This window comes from Anser cygnoides, chromosome 6 (genome assembly GCF_040182565.1).
Source record: "Anser cygnoides isolate HZ-2024a breed goose chromosome 6, Taihu_goose_T2T_genome, whole genome shotgun sequence".
Classification (NCBI taxonomy): domain Eukaryota; kingdom Metazoa; phylum Chordata; class Aves; order Anseriformes; family Anatidae; genus Anser; species Anser cygnoides.
In genome coordinates this window covers 5,370,154-5,382,981 of record NC_089878.1, presented here as the reverse complement: position 1 = coordinate 5,382,981, position 12,828 = coordinate 5,370,154, and the positions used below count along the sequence as shown (strand labels likewise).

The window sequence follows — 12,828 nt, the reverse complement described above, 5'->3', positions numbered from 1 at the left end:
ACTTGCAAAATCCAAAAATTCGGTAGCTCTTTCAAGCAATGTTAAGTGGCAACGTGCCTATGTAATTACACAATGCTGCAGTTACCTATCAGATGTTTTCAGGATAACTGAATTATTTTTATTTGCGGTTTTGTTGCCGCAGTCTCTGATAAACTTGCGGGTAGCTGCATGGCATGAGTAACAGTGCTCCTGTGTTACGGGGCCTGCATTTCTAACCTGGCGATCAGCAACTTGCCCAAGCTTGATTAGCTGAGGGGATGTGACAGTGCCCTTACTTCTCCAGTGCTGCAGGATGAATGTGGTGGAGGACTTGGCATTTCTCCTGACAGCAAACTGTGTTGCCACCCGGTGCAGCCCCGCACCTAATGCCAGTTCAGCAGCTTTTAAGAGCAAGCCATTGAATGTGCTGTGGACATGCTTACTGGGGTAGAATTTGCTAAAATTCAGAGAGAGGATTTGTTTTACAGTTTGGATTAGAAAGTGGCACAGTTACCTTTATGTTCAGAGACCTTGTCTACCAGATGAAGGAAAATAATGCAACAGCTGGGTTTTAGGCTCCTTGTAAAGGTGTTCATTTCTTTTCCGTCATAGCCAGTTGCTCCAAAGAGGTGCCTTGGATGTTGTTGAAGTAGGCAGAAAATCATATGCTGCGTACACATCTTTTGTGTACAGTGCAGGGAAAAGACCACTGCGTTTTCTAAAAATACGCATTTTTTCAGGCTGTCGCTCCGTGAAAAGGAAGCAGTCGGAACTGAGCAGGAGGAGCGTCAGCGGCGGGCCTTTTAAATCGGGCACCACCGCCTTTTCAGAGCCACTTGCCGAGGCGACCGGCTCCGGGGCAGACGCGTGCTGCAGCGGAGCGCGGGATCGGGACAGGCAGGGCTATTTTTCGGGCATCGAGCCTACGTGAGGGAGCCGCCAGGCACCGGCAGCCCTCGTGAGGGAGGCTGCCGAAGCGTAGGCGGGGCCAGCAGCGACAGCGTCAGCTCCTCCCCCCGGCCGTTCAAAGGCAGTCCTTAGGGAGCGCGAGCGACCAGGAGCGCGGCGAACAGGGCCGGCAAACAGGGAGTGACGCGGTGGGAGTGACGCGGCAGTTAGCGAGGCAGTTGGCGCAGGCAGGGCGGAGCGCTCACACCCGCCCTTAGGGACAATTCCTCTAACGGCACTCTCCTGTCAGCTGGGCTACAATGGTCTCCACCAGGCACGGTGCCTTCTCTAGGAAGTCAGTGCACACCCAGACCGACTGCCCGTCCAAACATGCGGCAGTTCAGGTCTCAGGATGCGGGGAGTGCCTGAGCCTTTTGCTGCCATCGGCGGGAGGCAGGGAGACTGCTTGCGTGAGGTGCGAGCAGGTGGACGACCTGGTCCGCATGGTGGCGGAACTCAAGGAAGAGGTGCAGAGACTGAGGGATATCAGGGAGTGCGAGCGGGAGATAGACTGGTGGAGCAACTCCCTGCAGGAGCGGAGGGAGAGGGACCAGGGTGAGACGCCCCAAAGGGGGGTGGACCCCCTGCCCTGTTGCCATCGGGCAGAGGGAGGGGACCTGCGAGTTGAGGAGGAATGGAGACAGGTCCCTGCTCGACCTCGCAGGAGATGCCCTCCCCTGCCGGCACCGCCTTCCCAGGTGCCCTTGAACAATAGGTTTGAGGCCCTGGGGCTCGAGAGACCCGTGGGTGAGGATGAGGTAGGAAGCCTACCCGGGAGGATGCCTGAGGTGAGGAAGTTGACTCCACGCCTCAGGACTGCCTCCACCAAGAAAGAAAGAAGGGTGATTGTTGTGGGCGGCTCCCTCCTCAGGGGAACGGAGGGCCCTATTTGTCGGCCTGACCCCACACATAGGGAAGTCTGCTGCCTCCCTGGGGCCAGGGTCAGAGACGTTACCAGGAAGCTTCCAAACCTGGTTCGCCCCTCTGACTATTACCCGCTTTTGATAGTCCAGGCTGGCAGCGATGATGTTGAAAAGAGAAGCCTCAGGGCCATCAAACAGGACTATAGGGGGCTGGGACGATTGGTGGAGGGAGCGGGAGTGCAGGTGGTGTTTTCGTCTATCCCTACGGGGGAAGGGAGAGGCACGGAGAGGACGCGGAAAGCTCATGTGGTTAATAGGTGGCTCAGAGGCTGGTGCCAGCATAGAAATTTTGGGTTTTTTCACCATGGGGAGCTTTACTCGGCACCCGGCCTGATGGCCCCAGACGGGTCTCTATCTCCAAGGGGAAAACGGATCCTAGGCCAGGAGCTGGCGGGGCTCATAGAGAGAGCTTTAAACTAGGTAAGAAGGGGGACGGGGCTCAAACAAGGCCTGTTGGAGCTGTGCCGGGGGAAACAATGGCTAGGCCGGGGAAGAAGGCGATGGCCCAGCTGAAGTGCATCTACACTAATGCACGCAGCATGGGTAACAAACAGGAGGAGCTGGAAGCCATCGTGCAGCAGGCAGGCTACGACTTGGTTGCCATCACGGAGACGTGGTGGGACCGCTCCCACGACTGGAGTGCTGCAATGCCTGGCTATCGGCTCTTCAGGAGGGACAGGCAGCACAAAAGAGGTGGTGGCGTGGCTCTCTACATTAGAGAATCTTTTGATGTTGTGGAACTCCAGGCTGGGAATGATAAGGTTGAATCCCTGTGGGTTAGGATCCGTGGGAAGGCCGGCAAGGCTAGCATCCTGGTGGGGGTCTGCTATAGACCGCCGAACCAGGATGCGGAGACGGATGAGGAGTTTTATAGGCAACTGACAGAAGTTGCAAAATCGTCGGCGCTTGTCCTCGTGGGGGACTTCAACTTCCCGGACATATCCTGGAAACACAACACGGCACAGAGAAAGCAGTCTAGGAGGTTTCTGGAGAGCGTGGGAGATAGCTTCCTGACGCAGCTGGTCAGTGAACCTACCAGGGGTGGTGCCCCGCTAGACCTTCTCTTCACAAACAGAGAAGGACTGGTGGGAGATGTGGTGGTCGGAAGCTGTCTGGGGCAGAGTGACCACGAAATGGTAGAGTTCTCTATTCTTGGCGAGGCCAGGAAGGGGACCAGTAAAACTGCTGTCTTGGACTTCCGGAGGGCTGACTTTGAGCTGCTCAGGACGCTGGTTGGCCGAGTCCCTTGGGAGGCGGTTCTGAAGGGCAGAGGAGTCCAGGAAGGCTGGGCGCTCCTCAAGAAGGAAATCGTGATGGCACAGGAGCGGTCCGTCCCCACGTGCCCAAAGATGAGCCGGCGTGGAAGAAGACCGGCCTGGCTCAACAGAGAGTTGCGGCTGGAGCTTAGCAGAAAAAAGAGGGTTTATAATCTTTGGAAAAAAGGGCGGGCCACTGAGGAGGACTACAAGGATGTAGCGAGGCTGTGCAGGGAGAAAATTAGAAAGGCCAAAGCTCATCTGGAGCTCAATCTGGCTACTGCCGTTAAAGACAACAAAAAATCCTTTTACAAATACATCAACGCGAAACGGAGGACTAGGGAGAATCTCCATCCTTTACTGGATGCGAGGGGAAACCTAGTTACTAAGGATGAGGAAAAGGCTGAGGTGCTTAATGCCGCCTTTGCCTCAGTCTTTAGCGGCAATACCGGTTGTTCTCCGGACACCCAGTGCCCTGAGCTGGTGGAAGGGGATGGGGAGCAGGATGTGGCCTTCGCTATCCATGAGGAAATGGTTGGCGACCTGCTACGGAGCTTGGATGTGCGCAAGTCGATGGGGCCTGATGGGATCCACCCGAGGGTACTGCGAGAACTGGCGGAGGAGCTGGCCGAGCCGCTTTCCATCATTTATCGGCAGTCCTGGCTATCGGGGGAGGTCCCGGTTGACTGGCGGCTAGCCAATGTGACGCCCATCTATAAGAAGGGCCGGAGGGCAGACCCGGGGAACTATAGGCCTGTCAGTTTGACCTCAGTGCCGGGGAAGCTCATGGAGCAGATTATCTTGAGGGTCATCACGCGGCACTTGCAGGGCAAGCAGGCGATCAGGCCCAGTCAGCATGGGTTTATGAAAGGCAGGTCCTGCTTGACGAACCTGATCTCCTTCTATGACCAAGTGACGCGCTTGGTGGATGAGGGAAAGGCTGTGGACGTGGTCTACCTTGACCTCAGTAAGGCTTTTGACACCGTTCCCCACAACATTCTCCTCAAGAAACTGGCTGCTCGTGGCTTGGACTGGCGTACGCTTCGCTGGGTTAGAAACTGGCTGGATGGCCGGGCCCAGAGAGTTGTGGTGAATGGAGTCAAATCTGGTTGGAGGCCGGTCACTAGTGGAGTCCCCCAGGGCTCGGTACTGGGGCCGGTCCTCTTTAATATCTTTATCGATGATCTGGATGAGGGCGTCCAGTGCACCCTCAGTAAGTTTGCAGATGACACCAAGCTAAGTGCGTGTGTCGATCTGCTCGGGGGCAGGAAGGCTCTGCAGGAGGATCTGGATAGGCTGGAGCGATGGGCTGAGGTCAACTGCATGAAGTTCAACAAGGCCAAGTGCCGGGTCCTGCACCTGGGCTGCAACAACCCCAAGCAGAGCTACAGGCTGGGAGATGAGTGGCTGGAAAGCTGCCTGGCCGAGAAGGACCTGGGAGTATTGGTGGATAGTCGGCTGAATATGAGCCAGCAGTGTGCTCAGGTGGCCAAGAAGGCCAACGGCATCCTGGCCTGTATAAGAAGCAGTGTGGCCAGCAGGTCGAGGGAAGTGATTGTGCCCCTGTACTCGGCTCTGGTGAGGCCGCACCTCGAGTACTGTGTTCAGTTTTGGGCCCCTCGCTACAGAAAGGACATGGACGTGCTCGAGCGAGTCCAGAGAAGGGCGACCAAGCTGGTGAGGGGTCTGGAGAACAAGTCTTACGAGGAGCGGCTGAGGGAGCTGGGCTTGTTCAGCCTGGAGAAGAGGAGGCTCAGGGGCGACCTCATCGCTCTCTACAGTTACCTGAAAGGAGGCTGTAGAGAGGTGGGGGTTGGTCTATTCTCCCACGTGCCTAGTGACAGGACGAGGGGGAATGGGCTAAAGTTGCGACAGGGGAGTTTTAGGTTGGATGTTAGGAAGTACTTCTTTACCGAAAGGGTTATTAAGCATTGGAACGGGCTGCCCAGGGAGGTGGTGGAGTCACCATCCCTGGAGGTCTTTAAAAGACGTTTAGATGTAGAGCTTAGGGATATGGTTTAGTGGAGTACTTAGTGTTAGGTCGGAGGTTGGACTCGATGATCTTGAGGTCTCTTCCAACCTAGAGAAATCTGTGAATCTGTGTGAATCTGTGAGGCCGCTCGCTGTCCCTGGGGAGGGAAGGGACCGGGACCAGTGGGTTGCTGGGAGCCGCAAGGCTGCAGCACGATGTGTTTGAAGCAAGTCTGAAAGCTGCTTCGTCCTGAGGAAGACAAGATCTCCAGAAAGAACACTTAAATTACAATGAAAAGTGCTTATATGAGCATCTGAGGGTATATTATATTCCCGGCTTACCGGACCAGAAGATAAATGTCTCTGGTTTAACAGTAGGCTGTGGTTTAAAGTGTTTTACTCTCAGAAATCGAGAGTGGCTTTGTCCGTCCTATTCCCTCTCTCCCTTGCCTTCCATAAATTACGGCTGCTTCTTACAAATCAGATGGGCTGATTTACACAGCCGTGGGCTTTATTCTGTGTCTAGTAACGTCACAGTTGCTAGCATGAATAACAAAGTGGGGAAGCGTATGCAGGAGGTGTGCTTCTGCAGTGTATATTAGCCACACAGTATTGTTGATAAAACAGGTTTCTGTACTCACCAGGAAAACCAAATAGGTTTAAAAATGCAGAAGTATTTTGAATGGGGTAAAAGCCTTTCCATCTGTCGTAGCGCACCTCTTTATCCTGGTGTTTAAACTCATTTAATTTTTTCCCTGATGGGCATTTTTCAAAGAGCAGCTGCTCGCCTGTGAAGGTCTGTCCTAGCCCATGCTCCGTCAGCTGCTGCTTCATTCACACCAGTGGCAAGCTAATCAACCTTTTCTTTTCAAGTGTGTCAAAATGCCGAACACGAGTCGGTTTGTAATTATGGGAAATGGGAGCACACTTTTTATCTGTAGGGCAATTAGATTAAATGATTCTGTACTATGAGCTAATAATACAAATAATCTCTTCTGGTTGTTTTTCCCCAATGGTGATTTTTCCACTGAGCTTCAGTGGAGTGGGGGAAAACATACATAACTAATAGTGATGATTTGCAACATAAAGCCTCAAAGCACTTTATAAAATATGCTTCCACTTCTCCCATCCATTATTATTACTATTTTTTTATATATACCAGAGCAAACCGTGATTCTGATGTTCTCCCACAGCATACTGTGAGAGGAAGAAACAACTTCGTTGTCATCCTGTTCTGTGCAGTCATAAAGAAAAGGAAGGAACTTCAATGTTCTTCTTTAATTAGACTTGAAAGAATTAATATACATTAAATACTGCATAAATTTTACATTAAATGATACGTAGAATTTAAATTTTGTTGTATTTCTTTTTAATGCAGCACAGTACATACTTTTCAATGCTAAAGCACTGATGTGTGTATATAGTATATACCCTGCCCATGTGTTTAGGGACAGATGGGTAGAGATGAAGGGGTGATGGGGCTCTGCTTCCTGAGGAATTGGAGGGGTCATGGAGAGAGGTTTTCTTCATTTCCTTTGGAAGTAGCGAATGAGTTGGCAGATGGAGGCCAAGATTTAACAATAGAGGTTTTAAAACGGGGACCGAGAGACTGAGAATGGAAAGCAACAGCCAGGAAAGATGTGCTGAAGGGAACCGTATTAATGCGTGGGGAAAGCCATCAGTGCATTTCAGTTAGCGTTCACCAATGGATGCTGCTTGAGAACGCTGAAGGAAGGGAGAGGAAGCATGAAAACGCTGGTGGGAAGAAGTCCTGCCAGCTGAGGACTGCTCATCCTGGTGATTTTGGCTTAAGGGAGGAAGACGGTGGAAGAGAAGAGCTGGCTTGTGAGCTCGATTTCTGATTTGTTTATTTAAGGCTTTTTGCCACTGTTACTCTGGGGCCAGCCTTGAGCGCCCAGGTGATGCGCTAGCGGCTGATGCCTGTTATTGGGGTGGGTGGCTGCAAGCCTTGCTCTGGTCTCAAGGCGCAGGTGTGCTGCTGAAAGCTGCCCGAGCCCTTCAGGAACTCCCCCTGGAGGCCTGTTTGCTGCTTCCCTTTGTGTTAGCGTTTTTAGGTTTGGACTTGGGTTTCTTTGTAGAGCTGTCTGGCCATCTGGATCCACGTGGCCAGAGAAGCGGGTGCTATAAAAAAGCAGAGCCTGCTGAGTGATCTAGGTGTGGGTGGTGTTCTGACTTCAAATTGCTTCTATACTTAAATCTTAGCTATAAGAGAGCTCCAGGAAATAGTTCTGTTTGTTGTGGTAGGAGAATGTCGTCGTCTTCCAGGATAACCTAAAAATCATAGGAGAGTTTATTATAAGGTATGGTAAATGACACTGCTGACACACTCACCATTTAATTCAAAACACATGGGTTATAACTACTTTGTAAATTATGAACTATTTTAAAAAATGTACTTAGGCTCTGTAATTGCGAGGCAGCTCAGATAGTAGCATGTGGTTTAAAGCCATAGCTGTAAACGTTGACTTTCCAGAGCTGTGCCTCTTAACGCTGCTGAAAGGAAAAGGATAAAAGGATTCTTTGCAGTCGACAGATCATTAAAATATGTTAAGCTAAAGTGGTCTTAAATGAAATTATTTTATATGTTTGTAACAAATAGGGGATAGCATGAAATTTTATTTTTGGAACAAGCAGAGTTTGAACAAAAGGACTCGAAGCTTTTCAATGCAAAGACAGAAGATGATGATGAACAGGAAGGACAGTGAAGTAGTGCTGTGCGTTAAAGTTGACACAGCAGATGAATTGATCGCTTTTTTTCTTTGAACTAAAGATCTGTGTTCAGGCTCTGATGCAAATGTGTCCCATGCTGTTTGCAATGCCAGTAAGACAAATTTGGAACACTGTTATTTAAATACGCTCTTAGCTTTGCCTCCTCAAATTGGATTGTTGAAGCAGTGGTTGAAACGTCAGAAGTAAATTTTAGAAAGCTTCTGGCTAACTTCTAACGTGTACATATACAAAACTTCTAAAATGAGTTTACTTCTTTTTTTTGTCTCTCTAGCAGATAGTATTTAATATTAAATCTTGATACTTGTGAAACTTTTGCTTTGCTGGGTTGTGTAGAAGACTGGAGAAAAAGAGGACATATGCCCAGCATCCCTGCCTGGATTGGGTATTGTTAGCAGAACTGGCTGAAATCGCACTCGCGCCTCCAACTTCACAGATCTCTTTGGAGTATTAAACTTCCAATTTCTTTGCTGAGGGAGGAGAAGGAACGTGATTTGTTTTTTTTTCACTGTGTGGCGTAGACAGAGTTAATATATCAAGCACTAAAATATATTGTGACGGGCTGCTGGGAAACTAGAAATTGGGTGTATTAGAAAAGATGGATGGTTGCTAGGCTGATTAACTCATAACTCAGTATATCAACAGAAAGAGAATACTTTCTCTGTGCTTGACGCTGACTTCATTTTCTGGTGTGCAACTACTGCCAAGAAAGCTGTTTCAACAGTGAGGTAGCAGTTGATGGCTGAGATTGTTTGCAGGACAGCAGGCTCGGCGTGAGCCACCCAGTCTGCGAGTCTGAAAAGCACCGGGGAGCCGTGCCTTCCAGCTGAAAGCTGCTTTCCTGAGTCAAATCATGGAAGCAATGGCATTGGCATTAATGGTCTCTCGCATGGCCCATGAATGCCCCCTGTAGCTTTATTTCTTTCCTCTACATCTTGCTGCTTTTTATTTTTTATTATTTTTTCCTTGCAGAAAGGACGGTGACTGAAGTTAAATAAGCGTGTGCTGGAATAAGCTTTACTGAACACCATGCATTGTGCTCGTCAGTTTACAAGTCTATCTGCAGCAGTGTTCAACATATATCATTCATTTCCTAAATACGTCCTGTAAGAGAGTCTGGTAAAGTGTTACTGCTACTGTAGCTTGGATGCTGGACAGTAAAGTAGATGCCAGAAATTGTGTCATGGTGTCTCAGCAGCCGAAGAGTTTTTTTGTTTTTGTGTTTTTTCTTCTCTAGTTTTAGTTCTCTAGCAAGTTGGCCACATCACAAACTGAATTTGTTGTAATACTAAAAGCATTACAGCCTGCTACTTTCTTGTAAACACATTTTCACCTCTGGTTGAACTACTGAGTTGAAATGCTTCAATCACCATAGCACTAATAAGCTTTGAGAGATCAGAGTTAATTCTGGTTCAATGGTAAATGTATCAAAAGGAGTGGTGACCTTTGCTAGTGGTTGTTAAATGGCTAGCCCAGCTGTGCAGAGAAGGATTGCAGCTCAGTGCCTGAGACAATGCAAGTTGTGAGGAAAGCCTTGGAGGAGCCAGAGCCCCGGGTTGCTCATGCAACCGGACAGACAGATGTGGTGCAGGGGAGATGATGGAGGAGCACATGGCAACGAACTGGGAACATCGTGACATGTTCTTAGGAAGTTATTGGGGAAGAGAAGCCAGAAGGAAGAGCAACTGCCTGAGCTGAGGGACAGTGTTACCAGAAAGAAATAGGCATGAGCTGACTTGGACGTATGTTGGTTTAGTGTCTGGAGCTTCAAGCTCCAGCAGTAGAGCCTCCAAAAGAAGCTCATCGTGGGTCACTACTTACATTGATTTGCCCATGCAAACCCCAACTAGTTTCATGACACAGAGCTTGCTTTTTTTTTTATCAGGGGGCTGTGGTTTCCTGTGAAAACTCCATGTGGCTACGTTTATGTATTTGCAGCTGTCAGATGAATGCAAAGCTCCTGAGCTGTTACAGAATAATCAAGTTTCTAAAAGATGCATTGGATCTGCAACCATTATGTATTTTGTGTTGACCTGAGAGTTCATTTATATTTTTCAACCATGGTTTATTTACTGTAAATAATAAACACTATCCAATTTTATATATACACAAACACCCAATGTTTTACTAGGTGCAGTAATCTAACAAAGCTCTTGCTATGCTGAATGGATGTTCATTTCATGTAAAAATATGCCGTGTTTTACTAGCAGATTTATTTCCTGAAGTTGGTTAATGCAAGTGTGCCCTTCTATGTGGATTATGCTTTTAAGTCCTTTCTCAGGTAGTGCTTAAGTTTTTGCAAGGGGTCCTAGTGCTGTCCTAGTGCCTTAACTGAAAAAAATGCTGCTGAAACAAAATAAATACTACTCGTTCTCTGGCTCAAAATGACAACTGAAATAAAAAAACAAATAGAACATAGTTGTATTTCTCCAAAACATATGTTGCCATGTGGTGATGAAGCACGTTTGGATTCAGATGGCAGCCCAGGTATTTCAGACTCTCGATGTCCTGTTTTCCATAGAAAGGCGTTTTCAGTGCAGGAAAGCTGTTGATTCTTATTATATTCTTTAATTTTGCTATTAAAGAATAGAATGGCAAAATAGAACACACTTTTTGGGAAACGCTTCTGTGTATTTGTGCAAAAGTCCAACAATGCCCCCAAATGCTTAAAATGTTTTATAAGATTCTGAGATTTCTTTGTACTTGTCAAAGTAGAAATTGAAGCTTATGGTATTAGTGTTCAGCATTCTGCAGTTTTCTTTCTCATAATATCTTAAGATAGAACATGTTTCATTGCATTGAGAGTTTGTCCATTGAAGAATGCTACCTAAATACTTCCCCCCTCCCCCCCCTCCCAGTTTTGAATTTGTTTTGAGTTTGATATCTGTATGAAAACTTACAAGATAGATTTTGCATGTTTGTTCCTGGAGAAAAGTCTAAATAAACCACTGAGCTAAAGTATACATTTTACTTCCATGGGTCTTCGTATTCTGAAAATTGAAAGCTTCAGCACTTACAGAACACTACGTGCTTGGATTTGTATTTTTTTTTTTTTGCCTGGTTATGGAGGACAGATCATAGTTATTGTTGCTACTTGTGCTATCGAATTCTTAATTGTCTCTTTCTTACTTTGCAGCTTTGCTCTGTCAGATGAAGCATACAGATCTTTAAGGGACCAGGACAAAGACCAGTGTATTCTTATTACAGGAGAGAGTGGAGCTGGTAAAACAGGTAATAGACAGCTTTGATCTCATTCAAAAGCATTCAGAGTTTTTCAGACTCTTTTGCAAAGTGATACTAGAGGCTGTTAGAGTTGAGAGATACTAGTATGTTTTTGTGTCTGGCCATTGCAGAAAATGAAGGCCGTCATGCATGTTGCTGTCTGAGTGATCTTCCATAAATTCAGGTTTTTTCACATTGTTGCCATGATGTAGTCCTGTAGTCCTGTCACGTTTTAATATGGTATTGCTATAATTATGCAAAGACATGCTACACTAATGCTGGTTTGTGATAGAGTATTGCAAGGGCCTGAAAACTTTTAGGCTCTCCCCGTGAAAAACACTGAAGACAGTGCAAACTGAATGCTCTTGCTGTTCTAGACTGCAAGGCAATCCTTTGAAGCTTTTGCATGTCTTTTAATAAATATATACCTTTAAGCTGGATTATACCATTTACCCAAGGAAGATAAATAGCAGTAGCTGATTACTTTGGAAATTTCATCAGTCTTCTGTGTGCTGTGCTGAGCTACAACTCTAAGGTTGGCTGGTGTACCAGAACACTGTGTTTCTAAGGCAAAACTGAAATTATCTTGAAAATTACTGCTAATTTTAAAACTGGAATGGTGGAAATCAGGTGAGGATTGCATAATTGCAGAATACTTTAGAATGACTTTAAAAAGGTAAAAAAACAAGAACAAAAACAAAAAACACTCAAAAAAAATGAACAGTTATTTCTGAAACAACAGCTTAAAACTGAGTTGACTTGCAAAAGGTGGGTAGGAATGCATACATCTGTTTTCATGTCATTTAAGAGATTTCTTTGAATCTGAGAAAATGTGAAGTTTTGCTTATGCTGAACAAGACTGAAATGTGTAACAGAAAGTTGCTTTACAAGCTTTCAGTGAAAATCTGAAGCACGAACTTCATCTTTAGAGTGTTGAGATAAATGCTTTTGGCTTCCTTTTTCCATGAATGATGTCTGGTTTTCCTTTTTTGATTGGTGGCATCCAGTTGAGAGGTCTTGAATTCTTGTAATTTAATCCTTTTCCCCAGTTCAATAACATACAAATGCATGTGTGTTCAGTAAAAGTATACATTAAAATAATCAAGTTCTTATTAATATGGTTATTATGGATTCTGTCTAGGAGTTCAGACATTAGAAAGGAGTTCTGTACCAAAACTCTCTTGTTTTTGATTTCCTCAGGAACAGTGAGTTATCATGCAGTTGAAGTTCATCTTTATTAATATATTTATTCAGTTGAAGGGTTTAGGAGTGGTTGAGTTTCTGAAGTTCTCTGTTTGTAAAGAGGATTCTGGTAGGTTCAGATTTGTATATAAAATTACTGAACGCAGTCAGAACCTCATAGCTATATGGGCCATGATTTGAATTATTCCTTCTTTGTAAAGGTTAGTACAGAGTAATGTAAGAGCATGGTTTGACATTCAAGACAATAATGGACTCAGAAATTGTAATACTCTCTCCTTAATATTTGACATAACTATAGTTGCTGAAATGGGGCTATTAGCTGAGAATAGGTTTCCATTGTAAAGAGAAAGGAAGACAGTAAAGGAAATTCCTGGAGCTGAAGAAACTTGGTAGTACAGATCCAATAAAACTCTGTTTTAAAACATGTTTTTTGGTAGCCAGAACATTTGACATGCTTGGGCTGGGAGAATTGAATCTGAACTGTCTCCAATTGTTTTCTTTATTTCACTTCCTTTTTTTTTTTAACTTGTTTCACAGCTTGTTTATATTGATAATTGATCGTAACAGGAACATTGTGC

At 46.3% G+C, this 12,828-nt stretch overlaps 1 protein-coding gene across 6 annotated transcripts in view; it reads left to right on the top strand.

The window, feature by feature from the left end:
• The window catches only part of MYO1B (myosin IB), a 185,761-nt gene that overhangs the window by 112,587 nt on the left and 60,346 nt on the right, over positions 1–12,828 (top strand). For all 6 annotated transcript variants that reach the window (XM_066999045.1, XM_013187484.3, XM_066999046.1 and 3 more), the window contains one exon: positions 10,962–11,056. In XM_066999045.1, the coding sequence (XP_066855146.1) occupies positions 10,962–11,056 (95 nt within the window). The remainder of the gene's footprint in view (positions 1–10,961; positions 11,057–12,828) is intronic.